Source organism: Microtus ochrogaster, chromosome 7, assembly GCF_000317375.1.
Source record: "Microtus ochrogaster isolate Prairie Vole_2 chromosome 7, MicOch1.0, whole genome shotgun sequence".
NCBI classification, from domain to species: domain Eukaryota; kingdom Metazoa; phylum Chordata; class Mammalia; order Rodentia; family Cricetidae; genus Microtus; species Microtus ochrogaster.
This window is the reverse complement of record NC_022014.1, coordinates 82,118,750-82,136,175: the sequence shown is the minus strand read 5'-3', so window position 1 is coordinate 82,136,175 and position 17,426 is coordinate 82,118,750. Positions and strand designations below refer to the sequence as shown.

At 55.3% G+C, this 17,426-nt stretch overlaps 2 protein-coding genes across 2 annotated transcripts; one reads left to right on the top strand and one right to left on the bottom strand.

The window, feature by feature from the left end:
• The first annotated feature begins 218 nt into the window (after positions 1-218).
• Cbx8 (chromobox 8) lies at positions 219-4,557 on the top strand. The gene is made up of 5 exons (XM_005350824.2): positions 219-352; positions 745-788; positions 981-1,046; positions 1,142-1,208; positions 1,606-4,557. Exons 1-5 carry the CDS (start codon positions 284-286, stop codon positions 2,446-2,448), a joined length of 1,089 nt encoding a protein of 362 aa, XP_005350881.1. The 5' UTR covers positions 219-283; the 3' UTR covers positions 2,449-4,557.
• Positions 4,558-8,458: 3,901 nt separating this feature from the next.
• Positions 8,459-17,049, bottom strand: Cbx2 (chromobox 2). Its single transcript, XM_005350823.2, has 5 exons — positions 16,946-17,049; positions 16,825-16,868; positions 15,886-15,951; positions 13,509-13,614; positions 8,459-12,586 (listed from the first exon to the last, which is right to left on the bottom strand). Exons 1-5 carry the CDS (start codon positions 17,015-17,017, stop codon positions 11,312-11,314), a joined length of 1,563 nt encoding a protein of 520 aa, XP_005350880.1. The 5' UTR covers positions 17,018-17,049; the 3' UTR covers positions 8,459-11,311.
• Between the last annotated feature and the right edge of the window lie 377 nt (positions 17,050-17,426).

Genomic DNA, 17,426 nt, shown 5'->3' with positions numbered 1-17,426 from the left:
GATTGAAACTCGGGTCACGTAGCAACGCGGGGGAGACGGGGAGAGGGGCGTGGCCGGGCGCTGGTCCAATCAGCGCTTGCAGAACCGGCCTAGGCCGCTCGGCTTTAGCAACGTCGTTAGCAACACGTGGGGCGGGAGGAAGCGCCGGGCGGGGGCGGAGGGAGGGAGGGCGAGCAGGGAGGGAGGAGAACTGACGTCAGCGGGAGAGTATTATGGGCTGTCGAGCGCTGGCTGCTGCTTTTCTGCTCCTGGAAGCGGCCGAGGGGGGAAGCGGCGAGTCAACATGGAGCTCTCGGCGGTGGGGGAGCGGGTGTTCGCGGCCGAAGCCCTCCTGAAGCGGCGTATTCGCAAAGTAGGTGACGGGGACAGCGGGCGGCCGCGCGGCGGGCCCTCCCTTACCAGGGCCCAGGCTCCCTCCCCCTGCTGCAGCCCAGCCTCCCTTCCCCCAGGTCCCAGCAGTGGCCGCGGCCGTGGCGGCGGCGGCGGCTCAGCCCCTGCGCTCTTCTTAGACTTGCAGCGGTGCACAGATTGCATGGATGGGGGGCGGGGTGGGGGAATGAATGCCGGTGCATGCACTTTGTGCAACGTTTCTGCAGGGGTGCTGCAGCGGGCTGGTGCCTTTGGCGGTAGTGTTCGAAGCATTCATTTGGTGCATGCATTTTCGCGTGTATTTCTTGTGTCCTCGTCTTGCATTCCTTCTCCATGCACATACACACACACACATTTTCCTTTTTGCATCCACAGGGACGCATGGAATACCTCGTGAAATGGAAGGGCTGGTCGCAGAAGTAAGTAGGTTATATGCAATCGCAACCCTACACTGATATTGAGGAGGGTTCTTTTCTTCCCCTTTTCCCCTTTACACTGGAATACAACACAAGGCAGCCGGAAAAGTTACACACACATACACGCCCTCTGCTCCCTCCTCTCTCTCTCCTTGCTTCAGGGACTGATGCCAGATTCTTTCTGGTTTCCTATAGGTACAGCACGTGGGAGCCCGAAGAAAATATCCTGGATGCTCGCCTGCTTGCAGCCTTTGAAGAAAGGTACAGACCCTTAGCCCAGCTACTCCCTGGAACCCATAAAGGCTGACTTCAGTGCCGCCAGGACACACCCCCTTTTTTTCCTTATCTTTATTTAGGGAACGGGAGATGGAGCTCTATGGCCCCAAAAAGCGAGGACCCAAGCCTAAAACCTTTCTTCTCAAGGTATGTGGCAGTCTCCAGCGGTGGAGTGTGACATTCAAAGGGGGACCTGGAGGGCTTGTGAACCGATCAGTGGGTGTCCATACCCTATGCTTGTCTGTGACCTGGGAGTCTTCTGATCAAGTCAGTGGCAGCATCAAGGAGGTGGGACTTAGCTGCACCAGAAGACCTTTATTTCTCCCTCTAACCATCCCAAGTAGACCTATAATGAACTACAAGTTGGTTGCAAATGGCTGCTTCCAGACAAACCCCCTTTCCCCTCCCCCAGACTACAACCATTAAGCCCACCTCCCCACCCCAATTAGAATTTCCCAGGCATCTGGGGGAAGTTGGGCGGTAGAGACTGGAGGGCTGGGGGGCGGGGCTCTGCTTCCTTCTTCTCACTGGCTTCTCTTTGCAGGCCCAGGCCAAGGCAAAAGCCAAAACCTATGAATTCAGAAGTGATTCCGCCAGAGGCATCCGGATCCCATACCCAGGCCGATCACCCCAGGACTTGGCATCTACATCCAGGGCCCGAGAGGGCCTTCGGAACACAGGTCTATCCCCACCAGGGAGCAGCACCAGTGCCTGCAGGCCAGATCCACCTCGGGACCGGGACAGGGATCGAGAAAGAGGTGCCAGCCGTGTAGACGACAAGCCCAACTCTCCAGGGGACAGCTCCAAGAAGCGAGGACCCAAGCCCCGGAAGGAGCTCCTAGACCCTTCCCAGAGGCCATTGGGAGAGCCCAGTGATGGCCTTGGAGAATACCTCAAAGGCCGGAAGCTGGATGACACCTCTTCTGCCACAGGAAAGTTCCCAGCCGGCCACAGCGTGATCCAGCTTGCTCGAAGGCAGGACTCAGACCTGGTACAATATGGTGTGACCAGTCCTAGCTCGGCAGAGGCTTCGGGCAAATTGGCTGTGGACACCTTTCCAGCCAGGGTGATAAAACACAGGGCTGCTTTCCTGGAGGCCAAAGGCCAAGGTGCCCTGGATCCTGTTGGCCCCAGGGTCCGACATAGTTCAGGTACCCCAGGCTCAGTGGGGAGCCTGTATCGGGACATGGGGGCTCAAGGGGGAAGGCCCTCCCTCATCGCCAGGATCCCAGTGGCCAGAATCTTGGGGGACCCAGAAGAAGAGTCCTGGAGCCCCTCCCTGACTAACCTGGAGAAGGTGGTTGTCACAGATGTGACCTCAAACTTTTTGACCGTCACCATAAAGGAGAGTAACACGGACCAAGGTTTCTTTAAGGAAAAAAGATGAATTGCTGGGAACGGGGAGCCCAGGACCAGAGCAGGGGAGAGTGAGCTCCAATGTGGCTTAGTGCTTTTTTTATTTCTGAGTGGCTGTGGCCTTCTGGTTGGTCCTGTCCTTAACTTCACACCGTCCCCCTGGAATCCCTTTCATTCCTCCGTCCTCAGTTCTGGTTGGAAAATTATCTAGAGTTCTATTTTCTATTAGATGTAAATATGTTATTTAAGAAAAATATCTAAATATATATATTTCAACTCTTGAAGTTCTTTTATTTAAACAAGGAAAGAGAGAGAGATTGTGGTTTGGTAGGGGCAGACAGACTGAGCTGGTACAGGACACTAGGAAAGTTGGGGGCCTGGGTGCTGGGATTCTGGAGGGTATGTGTTGGGGCTCAGCCGGCCCACCGCCAATTCCCAGTGCCAGGCTCCTAGCACCCAGGCTGGATTTTTGCTCTCCTTCCCATTGGTCAGCTAGGCCAACAAAAGGTTGGCTTCCCAATCAGAAAAAGGGGGGTGGGGTCAGCCCAGTTTTCTTTTTCTATTTCTCTCTCTCTCTCTCTCTCTCTCTCTCTCTCTCTCTCTCTCTCAAGATTCAGTGGTCAATTAGAGGGAAAGTATTAACTTAAATAACTTTTTCGCGCGTATCGTTGAAGGTAGAAAAAGTCAGGAGCGGGTGGGGCGCAGCTCTCCCATAACCACACAAGGATATGCACTTTATGGGAGGCGTGAGTGCCGCACACGAGGATTGTATGTGTGTCATGTGGACAAAAATCTCCCCGTTCCCTCGATTCCTTCCCTTACTTTCCGGAGAGAAAAAGAAATCCAGCGAATTTGTTTACATTCCCGAAATGCCAGGATAAATTGGGAGGATTGCGTGTCAGTGCCCAGAGCACCAGACAGTTGTTTTACAAGAAAAATGTTGGGGTGGACTTTTCCTTTGCGCGTCCTCTATCTTTGCCAGAAGACAGGGCGGCCCCACCTCCCAGGAAGACTTGGACAAGCCTGGTTCATCGGGTGAGGGTGGGCCCTGCTCTCCGAAGGACGAACGGCCGCCAGGCCACCCCGCGGGGCTGGCAGCGGGCTGCGCACCAGGCCAGTCGAGCTGAGCGCCCGGGTGGCAGCCTAAGTGGAACTTGGTCAGGTGGGGCTCTGGGTGGAAGGGATCTCATCCAAGAATGTGCATTAGAAGTTTAGTTTTTTCCCCCCTCTTTCCTCTTTCTTAAAAGCAAAAGCTGTAATTTATAGTCCCTTTCGATTCTCGGAGTGCTCGCTACGTGAACTCGACGTTCAGACTCCGCCGAAGAGGGCGGGGGAGCGCGAGGTGGAGCGGGCGCGGCTGGGGACGAGGCGCCCCTCCACTCCCTGCGACCCTGGTCTCGGCCCACTCCGGATGGCGCCACGCGCAGCAGCTCGGACTCAAAAGCACAAATCCGTCCCCCAGCCTACTGTTGCCCCTTTCAGCAGGGATCTTGCGGCCTCTCCGCCCTCCCCGCCCTTAAAGGGCCAGCAGGCGATCTAACTTCTAGGGTTTTTGGAGGGAGGGGCACGAGGCTCTGCTTGTAGGACAAAGCACAGACTTGGGGGGGGGGCCCTTTGGGCTGGGTTAGAGGAACTTGGTAATGGGGAGGAACTGAGAGAGACCCCAGCCTTGTCCTTCATCCTCCTGGCTCTGCATCTTCAGCGTGTCAGTCTCTCCTCCCGCCAGACTTTCTTTGCCTTTAAATAGAGGGAGGAACAAAAAGAAAAAACGGTGTATTCTATGTGTTTTTATTTGTTTTTGAAAATCAAACTGCGCCTAAAGAGAAGCCCCTGGAATGGGGATTTTTATCTGCTCATATTTGTAAAACTGGTATTTTCGACTTTGTATAAAGAAGCGCCGTTGATCGTGTGTCTGTCTAGATGTGGACCCTCTTTTCAGGTAGAGCTGCTTTTGGAGGGCACATCTGTGACCGCGTGGACCGTAACTGTGGGACAGGAGTCCCTTACCTGACTGCCGACGACTTCCTCTCTCTCCTCCTTCCTCACGCTGGCACCTTCCTTCCCTTCAGCATTCCTGGTTCGTCCTGCCATCTGTTCATGGCCGTTGTGTGTCTCCTTAGCTCGCTCTTGAGAGGCTGACCTGGGGGTGGGGGGTGGACAGGGGTCTGGGGCCACATGGCTCCGAGTCTGCAAAGAGCACGTGTTGGGTTTTTGAATTTTCAGATATATACAAATCTCGAATTGATCGCGACTCAGCTCAAGAGTGAAACTTCCGTACCTATCTTCTTCTTGGGTTGTGAATGTGTCTGTATCCAGTATCACTTTTTACGTGTTTAAATATATACTTTGTAAATAAACATGGGTCTTGGTTTTCATTATTTTATCTATCTATCTATCTATCTATCTATCTATCTATCTATCTATCTATCTATCTATCTATCTTATTTATTCCTCCCCAAACAGTGTAGAGTTCCTGGAAAGGAATGACATTTGCCTCCTCTCTCACTACCCACTTGGTGCCCCTACCCCCCCCCCATACTCTAAAGTAGGGTTGGATTCCCCCAAAAGGCCCTTTCCCAATTAGGGAACTCCGTGGGAGTGTGAGGGGAGGTTGCAGAGGGAAAGGAGTCATGACTGTTCTCAGCTCTCTTGGGAGGCTATCTTCACTACTGGCTGTACTTCTTTGGGACCCAGACAGAATTCAGAATTCGGGGATCCCTGAGATGATATGCTCTACCTCTGGGCTCCTTTACTCCGCCTGACGGAGGATTGCTCCCCAACACCACACCCACTTCTATGTCAGCGGTCCATAGCTCTTGACACCCAAGAGCCTTGCAGACTCACCGTCGGCAATCTAAGCGTTGCTCCCCAATGCTGTCATAGGACTTGTGCTCCAGACCTCCACAGCCTCGCCAGAGGTCCCCGAAATGCAGAACCTCCGTCTATTGATTGAGGAATTGAATTCGCGGGTATTGCTAGGCAACTGCCTGCTTGGAGCCGGCGCAGAGCGCGCTGATGTGATTAGTGAACCCAGAGCCGCCCGCCATCCTCAGTCCCGCGCTGCGCTCCCACCCCCAGTCCCTAAGGCTTCTTAGACCCTGGTGTTCTTTCCAGAAAACACCCCAAGGTTGGATGAGGGTCTGTCGAGGGGGCACACAGAGTGGGATGCTCGTGGTGGGTGTTCTCGATCCTCCAGGCTGCAGATTTCTTGAGGGGGGGGGCGGGGTGGGCAAGGTGGCTGCACACACGACTCCGGATTCCCGAAGAGGACCTTACAGTGAACCTGGTTCTACCTTTATATTCCCGGGCAGACGTCGCTCCATTGCGAAGAAGCCATCGCAATCCGTCAGAACCCTCAGAGCCCAAGGGGAGGCCCTTGGGCATCTTTTGCCCTTGGCCCAGTAAGCAGTGGCCAGGCCTTTGGCAGAGTCCTGTCGGCTCCCTTCTCAAGTGGCCTGCTTGGAAGGCCCTGGGTCGACGCCTGAGGTCTGAATTTGCCTCAGCGGGGTCACTGAGCATCGAGCCCTTCGGACTCTGAGTGGTCAGCTTGTCGAGCAGGGTCTCAGACGCCAAAAGGTCCAAGGTCTATTTCTTAGGCCACCTCAAGGCGCTCTGGGCCCACCGGAGGGCGACGGCTATAAGGGAGTCAAGAAAGCAGTGGGGTGGCTGGGTCTGGGTCTAGTGACTTCAGCAGTCAGCCCTACAGTCGGGGCCACCACTGTTATCACCTGAATATAGGGATGAGACCCGCACTGACCCTGCGCGATTTCGCCCTTCTTTGGTCACCGCCAACCTTAACTTGGACCCAAGAGCTTCCTTAGCGAATTTTCTGGGCAGATTCTCCCGCAGAACAAAGACCGGGTATGGGGACCCCTGGCCCCCGACCGCCTTTGCTCAGGCGGATTTCCCTATGTCCTCATTGGCAGGACCTGCTCGAGCCGCTGCAGGAGCTGAGCCTGGCCCAACACAAACACTGGTTGAATGGAATACTTATGGCTCTGCAAAGAGCCGTTTTTATTCGGACTTTTTGATGCTCATAGTGCGCAGCTCTGATGGAGGCCTGGTGCGGTGCCCTGGACGCCCATGGTTTACAAGCCTGCCCCAGCTCTCTGCGGGTGAATCCACGGCTTTCTTCGTTTCACCAAAAAGTCTTCCAGGTCAGAGGTGGTGGCTCGGATACAGGGGAGCCCAGGGTGGGAGTGGGAGCCCTAAGGGTCTGGGTGCCATCAAAGATGGAAATTTGGCTGACAGTAGTGAGAAGCCATAGGCTAAAGCCTGGGCTTTCATTCCGCGGCCAGAGACTGAGTCGACTGGGGGCTGCTCGGAGCAGCAGAACTGTAGAGCGTTCAACTGAGTTTGGGACAGTCTAGGACAGCGGGCACATTTTCCCTCCTCCCCACCAACATTCAAAATCCCAGGCCGAACTTCGTGGGAAGCGGGCGCCCTCTACAGGCGACGGTCTCAGCGCCTGTCCCTAGTGCCACCCCTCCCCCTCTCTGGTTCCCGATAGGCGCAAAGAAAAGCCTCCTTTCCACCTACCACGCATCGCCACATCGCCGGGCATCATCTCTGTGTCTTTGGGAATCCGCCTCGACCACTACGGGTAGAGAGCGGGAAGGTGGTGTCCAGTGGTCCAGAGCCCTGCTGCACCCATCTTCCCAGGTCCCCTCCATTAATTCTAGCGGTGGATTGATTAAATCAGCACAGAAATGAATAATGATCGATGTTGACCAGCCTCACCCCTAACTCTGGTCTGGAGACCTTGTCCTTTTAGACATAGGTTCTCAAAGAGCCCAGCTGACCAACCAGGGCCAGCACTTGCTCCTGCCCTGCTAGCTTGTTCCCCTAGGGCAGATCTGGGATTCAACTGCCCTAGTCCACCTTCTCCAAAATGAAACAGGCACTGAAGACAACAAAAGAGAAATCAAACTGCCAGGCGCCTGCTTTGCAAGAATCAAGAATTGGATTCCACACACAATGGCCTTTCTGAAGCAAAGTTTGCTTTTCTGTCAGTAGCTTGTCCAGAGAACCCTAATCCCAACAGTCTTTATGCCGGGGGTGGGTCTGCAGGTCCATCTTCCTTAGACTTCCAAAACTCCATTCTTCTGGGAGGCCAGAGGAAATTCTGAATAAGTTCATGCCGAAGAGAGAAAGGCGAGTCTTGGACTAGGGAGGGTAGGGAATAAGCACCCATCCCCTTCCTCATCCTTCCTTAGGGTTAGGAGCCTAAGTTGTCCCTGGATTAAAGCCTCCCGCTCTTCCCGGTGTCTTCCCAACTGGCCTCACTGGGACGGTGGAGGTGAGGCTGTTGGTTTCCTTAGAGCAGAGCACAGCCGCTCCCTGTATTGGCTGGAGGCCTGTAGCATTCGTTTTGACCAGTAGTGTTATTAGTGGGCAAAAATTATACATCATCTTTCCCACTAAACCAGGCTTTCTCAAACTTAGCTTCTTGGATGCTCTGAGAAACTGGACTTTTGTATGGCGACAACTTTGTGTGGTACGCTTGGTTTATTTATTTATTTCAAGACAGGGTTTCTCTGTAACTTTGGAGCCTGTCCTGGAACTTGCTCTGTAGACCAGGCTGGCCTCAAACTCACAGAGATCTGCCTGCCTCTGCCTCCCAAGTACTGGGATTAAAGGCGTGCGCCACCACTGCCAGGCGGCACTCTTGGTTTCTATGCATTAGATGCAGGCTGCACCTTTCGTCTTGGCCAACTTTCTCCAGACACTTCAGCCTGCGATCTTGCAGTCAATCACAGGTGCTGGTATTTGCTCTTGAAACCGTGCCCCTTCCTTGCAAGGATGCCCTTCCCCCTTTTTCTCCCTCCCACCTCTGATTGGCTAAGCCATTTCCAGTTCTTTCCCCCAATGCTACCACTATGCGCATGTCCAGATGGGCGTTTTGCCCCATGATGGGGGGCGGGGGGAAGGAAGGACTGTTTTGTTTACTTACAATGTACACCAAGTCAAAAGTTTACAAAAATATTTATTAATACTAAGAATAGCAAAAAGACATGAATTTTCCTAAATCATTTACTGTCTTTCCCTGGCAAAATAAATTAATACCGGTCCAAAGTCCCTATAATCTAGGCTAGTGCCACTAGAAACCCGAGAACTTTGAGATGCATCTGGCTAAATATGGCTATCAGGGAACCACCGGGCCGCACTACTCCCCATATCCCGAGGAACTTCCTGGGGGTAGGTATTTCCTTGGCAGCTGGACTGTTCTGTTCCAACACCACAGACCCTAAGTTTTCCCAGGGTTCTTTGCTCACTCCCTAGGAAAGGGAGCAACCCCCCATTTAAAGGGGCATACATAAACAACCGTCTAAAGAAACCAAGCTGATGACTGACACCGCTCAGAGTTCAACATTTCCTTCCTGACAAACCTCAGGACCAGAGCTCTCCAACCAAGACTGGAATTTGGATTATATCCAAGAAGGGGCATTGTTTTTGGTACCAAAGATTATTATTTTTTTAAACCAATACTCCCAAGGAAGACAGGCTGGCCACTTTTCCTACCAGGTACAGAAGCAGACAAAAAGGTGCCTGTATTCTTGACACTAGGGAGACCGAGGAGGGCTGCCAGAAGTTCAAGGACAACCTGGGCGGGAAGAGACCCTGTCTTGAAAGGACTAAGAATTAAAACATCCATTTGGCATGAAAATGTGGCACAGAACATCTGGGACCCTTAGGATCTTGTAAGATGTGGGACTCACGCTAGCTATAACACACACACAAGGGGCAAGATAGCAGCAAATAAAAAACCATTAAAAAGCAACTACTTTTCTTTATTGGTAAACACGAGAACTCCACCCGGAGCATGTGGTGTGCCTCTCCAGCGGGTTCTCATGCGGACACACTACACACATATGCTTTGTAACAATCGACCACTGGGGTCACAAGCACCAGGGAAAACACCACAAGAAGGCAAAGTGGCTGGGAGGAAGGTATTTGTAGATTTCACCTTTGGGACTGAAATAGCTGGTAAAAATAAAAGGCACCTAATCGGGGTTTGGAGACCTGGCAGCAGGGAACAAAGTCAGTCAAACTAGATCCCCAGTCACGGTCACTTCTCCAACAGCTCATGGAACCCCCAAAAGATATGGAGGTGCCTTTAAGGCAGTGTGTGGTACAAAAGAAGCTGCAAACCTTGGATGAGGAAGCAGAGGACCCTGGCTGAAGACAGGGAGAGAGGCCAATGGCCCAGCAGGCAACTCTTCCCCCCTGCTACCTGCTTCCTGGCCCTGGTGTCTTTCCAGCGACAGCTCTTGCTGGCAGTAGCATGGTCCCCTGGTGCTGGATCCAGAGGCTGCATATCATGAGCCTCTTTCAGGAGCCATGGATATGGGTCTGTTCCAAAAGGCACAGTGTTGAGGTCAGTTTGGTCGCATAAAGACCATCTCTTATTTGGTGTGTGTGGGGTGAACTACTGGGGGGGGGTACTTTGAAAGTGTGGCAGGTCCCAGACACCACAGCCCACTGTCTCGGCTGGTTCTGGAAGGGGACATTTCCCTTCAAGGCAACAGGAATGAAGAGACCACACCTGCCGGCTGACCAGTCAATGGCAGAAGCAGAAACAAGGGTTTCACACCACCCCCACTTTTTGGCATCACAGACTCACTGACCAGATTGTCATGGCCACAAGGTGATATTCCAGGACAGAGGTCCTGACATTGGCCAGCAATCTGACAAGGTAGTTTTAAGACAGCTACCTGGGAAGGGGGACAGGGAGAAGGCATCTAGAAAGGGGCTCAGAACTGGAGGAAGGGGGAGGAATCAGGACCCCCCTGCCAGGTGGGCTGTCAAACTGTCCCACCACATAAATGGCACAGGGATATTGCTTCTCAGCTAGGAAGAAAACACAAGCTCCCGAAAGTGGGAGAGGATTGTCAGGGAAAATGGTACCCAAGAATGGCCCACTCAGTAGGCAGGGCTTTGCACCAGACTCAACTACAAAAAAACACCTGCCCGACAGTCTAAGAGACACCAGTCTAGCCAGGCAGCGGGGTGGCAAGCAAGCGGGCACACCTGCATTCCTGCACTGCAGCTACTAGGGGGTCTTACCTGGCCCTAGCAATCAAACTAGTGGGGAAGATCGCCTGCCCAGGACTCCACAAACTGCTACTTCAGCCTCCTCTGGGTTACAGCCCAGAGGAGTGCACTCTAGTGTGCCTAAGCAGGGGTGCTGGTCTGGATCCAGAGCAGAACAGGGTCACTTCTCACTGGGGCTCGGGCCTGCCTGCGGGAAGGCAGCCGCACTGGACTCTTCTCTTCCCAAACCCAGTAGCACGGAGATACATCTGGGTACTGGGATGAGGCCTTTCAAACCCTGGCTGGACTTTGGGGCCACAGCTGTGGTCAGGAACGATCCCACATCAGGGACAGAAACTCTGAAGAGTCACACAGGGCTCTGTAGACTTCTGCAGGGTCCCTGAATCAAATCTCACAACGATCATCCTTTTATGATGAGGTCAGTGACTCATCTGCCAAGAACAGAATCCCCACTTCACAAAGGCCCCGTCACTGTTGGGCTTGGGAGAAGGTCCAGCCTGCCCTGTCTCTTCCTCCACAGGGCTGGGGAGGGGGCTGTATCAGAAGGCCCTCCCCAGACCCACCTGACAGTAGTTGGGCTAATAAGGTAGGGGAGGGTCTCACTAGGCCAAGGAGGGATATGTATTGATGAGGCCTTGTTCAAGCAGACAGTCTTGAGCCAGTGGCCAACCAGATTTCCTGAGGCAACAGGACAGACTAGAATGGAGGCCCAGAGAGGTAGAATCACCAGAGAAACGAGTTCTCAGCCTTAAGTCTCAAGACAGGGCAGAGCGGGCCCCCAGGTCAGGCATCAAAGCAAAACCAGAGACCGGAAGGTGTGTCGGACTTGGGCAACGGTCTCAGTAAGGCCTCAAGTTGAAGAACCCCACGCTGGTGGGGGATTCCTTTACTGTGACAGTGATGAGGTTGGCCGTGACATCTGTGACAAAGACGTGCTCGATGAGACTGCGGGCAGGTTTCCAGTCCTGGTTGGTCTGGATGGATACCGACAGGTTCTGCCCAGCACTGGGGAGCGAGGAGGAATCAGGGTCTGAGTCGGAGCTACTGTTCTCCTCTCCCGTGCTCATCTCGGATAGCGCAGGGGCCTTGCGGCCTTCTCCCGCAGCCGTGTGGCCCTCCTGTCCACCGGAGGCGGCGACACACTTAACACTGTCCCTCTTGACAGAAGGGGTGGGCAGAGCTGTAGCCTTGGAGGCCAGTTTTTCGCCTTTGCTGGTGTCTGTGGGTGTGCCGGTCATGTTTATCCCTGTGGGGCCGCCCCCAGGACCTTTCCCTGTGGCTGGGTTGGTGGCTGGAATGGCCTTGGCGGCTGTGGCGTGGCGGGAGAGCAGGCCCATACCAGGCACACCATTCTTGATGCTCTGTAAGTCCAGGACCTGCAGGCTCAGTTCCTGAGTGGGGGCCAGCTGGGAACCTGGGCCCCCTGAACTGCCCCCTTTCTGCTGCTCTGCAGCCCCACTGCCAGGGGCCTTCAGGACCTTGCTTCCCGGAGGACTCACCCCCAGCTCCCCTTTCTGCGTCCTCACTTTCAGGTCCAGCCCGAGGCTGCACTTGTTGGCGGCCTGGGCCTTGAGTGCCAGTCGGCTTGCGGTCTGAGCCTGACTCTGGCTCATGCGGTTCATGTAGTGTACAATAGAGCTCTGCCAGCTGATGCCACCACGGTTGGGGCTTCCGGTCATGCCTTTCATGAGATTGGCCAGGTTCTCTGGGGTCGCCATGGTGCTGGAGCCACTGCAGGCCTCTTTGGTGTGGGCTTTCAGGGCTGCCAGGCCTGCCACAGGAGCACTAAGTGGAGGGGGCAGCTTGCTGGCTGAGGTCCCCAGGTCCTTCCTGGTGGTCTTCAGCACCTTGGCCAAGCTTACGGGTCTCCGAGCCGCTTTCTGTTCAGGGGGCAGGGGCTTGCGTCCCCGTTTCTTGCGAATGGGATCTTTGAGCTCTGGCTTGGCCACCAGGATCTGGGCTTTCTTCTGAGGCACGGGGTGGGTCTCACGGCCCCGGGGACCCCTCTTGGAGTCCAGATCGCTGTCATCTTCGTCTTCATCCGAAGAAGAGGAGGACGACGTGGAGGAGGACGAAGAGCTGCTGGACTTGGACTTGGAGGGAGCATCTGGTTCCTGAAAAGACAAATGGGTGCGATTCAAATCTGTCTGGGTAGCACCAGGTGTCCTGCAGCCATGGTACCAGGGTCCTCCAGGCCCCAGCAGGCAGGGAGGAGTGACCACGCTTGTCGGGGCTGATGCCACCAAACCCTGGGGCCCTAGGCTTCCCTAGCAGACCCCTCCCTCAGCTTCATCAACACACAGAAATGTGTTCTCAGTCACAGGGCCCCTCTGGCTGACATCTTTCTGCTAGGAGGAAAGATGGTGGTGTCAGGCTAGACTCACACTTCTACTTCGGCCACAGGAAGTGAAGCCCTGTGGAATGAAGTCCGAGTAACAGACAAAAGCCCACTTGAGCCTATGGACGGAAGCCCCTTCCCTGTCAGACAAAAGCACGCCCGAGCCTATGAATGGAAGCCCATTCCCTGTCCTGCTCTGCTCCTGAACTGGCACGGGGCGGGGGAGGGCACGAGGGAGGATGCCAAGTATGTGGAAGGCATCTGTCTATCATCACAGCAAGGAGGATCAACAGGACATTTTGAGACGGGCTTAGCATAGAATAGCATCACTGCTTTTGCCCCTATTCCCCCGCCTGTCTGTCGACCCTGCGTGGCCTGGTACCCTGGATGTGCCCGGCTTGTCCATAATTCCTACACAAACCTGAGCACTTACTGCACAGAGGTTTCCCCGGTGGAGCGTTTCCAAAGCGAGAGGGTGTTGGGCGCATCTACCAAGTCTGCTGTTGCTATCCGGGAGGACAGACTACAGAACGGACTTGGGCTGAGACAGGAATCACCTACGGAGGCCCCGGTACGGGAGGAACATGCACTCTGCTGCCTGCCAGTGCCATCCACCGGCAGAGGCCTGCCTACCCCTGAAGAACCTCTACCCAAACAGGCATGGGTGGGTAAGGAGCGCAATGCCCGTGGCCACTCACCTTGAGCTTAGAGCGGCGGCTGCAGGACGACAGGACTGTGTGCTTCCTTGGCCTGCCCCTGGGCCTCTTACCTCTCTTCCGGTTCTGTACCTCCTTCTCATGTTCCCTGGAGACACAGCACCAATCAGCTTTGAGAAGCTCTGCTTGCAAACCTTGGCTCCAACCTCCACCCTCAGCTCCTGAGGGATTCCTGCAGCTCCAGTTAGCAGGAGCCTATCTTCAGTTTTGCAGCAAACTCCTATTGGAAAGCCGCAGCAGAGGTCCAGACCCTGGCTCAGGGGTGCTGGTCCCTACTATCATTGCAGGCAATCCATTTCACTCATGTTTGGCTAAAACGGAGCTGAGGACAGGAGAACAGAGCTAAAGCTGCCTTTGGGGCTACCTGTCTAATGTGTCCATTCCCATGAAGACTACCCTCCAGTATGTCCCCTCTATGACCTGCTAGCCCAGGAGCTGAGGGCTCCAGTGTGGCTAACACTAGCTTGTCAGGCTTCTCGAAGCCAACTCGCTCACTTATATCACCCCGTTCCTGCATCCCTTACACACCTCCAGCATTCTGTGAGGAAGTTATCAAGCTCCCCATCAACCTGGCCTCAGAGTCTGTACCCCTGCAACCCAGGGCTAAGGCTGCGAATTCACAGAAGCTCAGATTTCAGGCTATCCCACTGAATATATCGGAAAAGACCCCTGGTGACAAAGACCCCTGTGACATGGCTTGGCAGGTAAGGCACGCGCTGCTAAGCCTGACAACCTGACTTTGATCCCCAGAAAGCACACGGTGAAAAGAGACACAGGGGGCTGGAAAGATGGCTCAGTGGATCCAGAAGACCTGGGTTCAATCCCCGGCATCCACATGATAGCTCACAGCTGTCTATAACACCAGTTCCCAGGGATCTGACACCCTCACACAGACAGACATGCAGGCAACACAGTGACGCACATAAAATAAGAATAAATAGATCATTAAAAATGTTTTAAAAAACTGAGAACAACTCAGGCCTATGGCACATGCCTGCCCCCTTTCCCTCAAGCAAACAGACACATGCAAAATAAAATAGCCAAGCACCATCTCCTTGGAGTCCTGGAAAGTGATCTCACACAGAACAGACCTTCAGGAAAACCCCCAGGCTAACCTTCACCGCGAGTTCAAGGGGCATCTCCAGGCCCTGCTGGCAGACCACCACCTATCTATCCTCTTTGTGACTCTGACCTTACACACAGTGGTTCCTCCCTGACCACGAAGTTAACCACCAGAGGGATGTGTCTGGATGCAGGGAGAGACAGAACACACACCATCCTGATTTTCTGTCCCATGTTGTAAAAAAGCCTATCCCATGATGGCATCTTTTGAATCCACGTGAAAGAGGTCCCTGCCTCAGGACGACGCCTTTGAGACAGGCTCTTGTTTCACTGGTCAAGCTGGCTTCCCACCTGCTCCAGTGGTCCCCCCACCTCAGCTTCTCTATCAGCAGGGGCTGCAGATGTGTGCAGTAACACCTGGCCCAAGGATGCCATCCCTCCAGGGCTCAGAGGATCAAGCTATAAATTTAAAAGAAGGTACTGACACTGCTACCCCTTTCTTTTTTTTTCTTTTTTCTTTTTGGTTCCCTGACCCTTTCTAAGTTCCCGTAAGCGCAAGCACTCACTCATCCTGCCAAAACCTACCCCCTCCCCACCCTTTTTGCAAAATGTCCTGTTACAGTGAGAAACACAGGCTGGGCTCCCAGAGAACAAGCTGGCTAGATTGACCCCAGCTGGAGAAGCTTTTGAGCAAACCATTCATCTGCCTCTACTGACAGAGCCAGCTTCTGCAGCAGGAAGGTGTCTCTGCTGCCACCCACATGGTGCTGTGTTCCTGAACCTCAGCACTCAGATGATGTTGACCATAACACACCGTTCCCGACGCCATCCCACCCAACCCTCTGTCTCCCACCTAAGAGCTGAAGTGTCAACTATAACTAGGAAGCAGATCCTAGAGAAGCCTTGCACTGCCTTCAGGGCTTGAGCGAAACATCACACACATCTCTCTGAACTGTGGGTTTCAGGCCCCTCTGGGCCCTCTCCTGCGCCACAACCCATCCTGGTGGGGACAGAGGGACAGGCCTACTTTTTACAGCAAGCTTGCAAACCCAATTGCTATCAGCACTGATGTTACTCCACAGAAAGGGCCAAGAGAAACTGAAGTAGGCACAAAGGTTCATCTTGGAAGTCCTGGCTGTCTGCGGGGGGCCTTAAAGTGCTCTGCCTCTGTAGCCGTTCAAGTAAGCCTGGGCACAGGCTCCTTATGGGGCCTCATGCCACAGTCCCCAGGCCACCAATGCCACCAGTCAATTCCACCCAACTCTCCCCTCCCCCAGAGAGCTGTTAAAGTTCTCACTTCTTCTGGAAGGCTAGCAGCAGCCTTGGGTCCAAGATGTTCTCTTCTGGCTCCCAGCTGTTGTGTCTGGAAAAGCAAAGACCAGGGCTGGTGAGCAGCATCCAACTGGGCTGCAGGGACAGCTCCCACAGTCCTGCTGGGGGCAAGGGGCACCAAGCCCAGGCAGTCCTCTGAGGTCCCAGAAGCCCTTGAAGTTAGTTAGCATCATGGCCTCAAACCCACAGGCAAACTGCCACCTCAAGCCCCAAGTCCCAGCAGGCCACAAGGGGACTCAACAGTCAGCTCCTGGGAAGAAAACAAACCCAACAAAGAGCAAAGCTGCTGAGGGAATCCCCCGAGCCTGGCCCTGAGCCAGAGAGGGAAGGGAAGACAGGTAGGGGAGGGGGAGCTGGGGAAGCAGACAGAACAATGTGGCAGACACCACGGAGAGCGCGGGCAGAGCAATGGGGTTTGAGGGGGGCATCAGGAGGGGATGGGGTCCAGGAAGGAAGGTTGCGGGGCAGCTACAGAAGAAGCCCCTTCCGGGGAAGGCCGGGTCTCTTCCCTTCATTAAGAAGAAAGCAAGCGCGCGGAGGGGAGCGAGGAAGGGGGGCTCCTACCAGTAGGAATCTCAGGTTACAGCGGGGTAACTTGGGCAAGGGGAGGGGGCCGTGTCCCGCGCCTGCCACGGCCGGCTCTAGGGCGGGGGCGCATGCAACAAATGGGCGCCAGAAGCGCGCGGCGAGGAGGAGGAGGGCCGGGCCCGAGGGAGCCGGGGCTGGAGGCCTCCCTGCCTGCTCCCCGTGGGCTCGTAAACAAAGGGCATCGCTGTCGGCCGGCGTCCTCCGGGTCTCGAGCCACAGAACTTCCCGCTCGGACCCGAGAGGGGAGGGTCCCCGCACTGTTCCCACCCAGGCCGGGAGGCGCACGCGGGAAGGCGGCCGCGCACCGAGGACTCACTTAGAGGACCAGCCGCGCCACTTGACCAGGTACTCCAGCTTGCCCTGCGGGGAGAGAAGAGCGGGCGGTGAGCCGCGCAGAGCGCCGGGTGCGCGCGGGGGGCGGGCGGGGACGCACGCACCTTGCGGAGCCGCTTGCTTAGAATGCACTCAGCGGCGAAGACCTGCTCACCCACGCTGCTCAGCTCCTCCATGCCGCCGCCTGCCGCGGCCCGCGCCCCGCAGACCCCGGCCCACAGTCGCACACAAAGCGCCGCCCCCGCCGCGCCCCGCCCCGCGCACGCGCGTCGCAGTCGCCCGCGCTGCGCTCCCCGGAGCTACCCGGCCAATAGGCGCGCGGGGCGGGGCGCGCATTGTTCGCGGTGGCGGCGGCGAGGAGTGGTCCGTGGGGTTGGGCGCTCTCTGCGCGGCGTGGAGAGGCTGCGTGTTTCGAGGACCCTGGGGTCTAACCGCCCCGGATCACACGTCCCAGCGGGAAGCCATTGTTTGTGTTGAGAGCGGCGAAGCGGGGAGCACCCGGCGCTTCCTGCCCCCACCAGCGAGGGACGCTGCTCCCCACCAGTTGTCTATAAGTACACCCCGAAACTACAGGATCTGGGGTGG

What these genes read in the sequence shown, in the direction of transcription:
- Cbx8 (XM_005350824.2), top strand. Translation starts at nt 284, where the DNA reads ATGGAGCTCTCGGCGGTGGGGGAGCGGGTGTTCGCGGCCGAAGCCCTC. An exon ending in TGAAGCGGCGTATTCGCAAA is followed by an intron (nt 353 to 744) that starts GTAGGTGACGGG and finishes TTGCATCCACAG; the next exon opens with GGACGCATGGAATACCTCGT. An exon ending in CTTGCAGCCTTTGAAGAAAG is followed by an intron (nt 1,047 to 1,141) that starts GTACAGACCCTT and finishes ATCTTTATTTAG; the next exon opens with GGAACGGGAGATGGAGCTCT.
- Cbx2 (XM_005350823.2), bottom strand. Translation starts at nt 17,017, where the DNA reads ATGGAGGAGCTGAGCAGCGTGGGTGAGCAGGTCTTCGCCGCTGAGTGC. An exon ending in TAAGCAAGCGGCTCCGCAAG is followed by an intron (nt 16,869 to 16,945) that starts GTGCGTGCGTCC and finishes CTCTCCCCGCAG; the next exon opens with GGCAAGCTGGAGTACCTGGT. An exon ending in TGGCGCGGCTGGTCCTCTAA is followed by an intron (nt 15,952 to 16,824) that starts GTGAGTCCTCGG and finishes TTGCTTTTCCAG; the next exon opens with ACACAACAGCTGGGAGCCAG.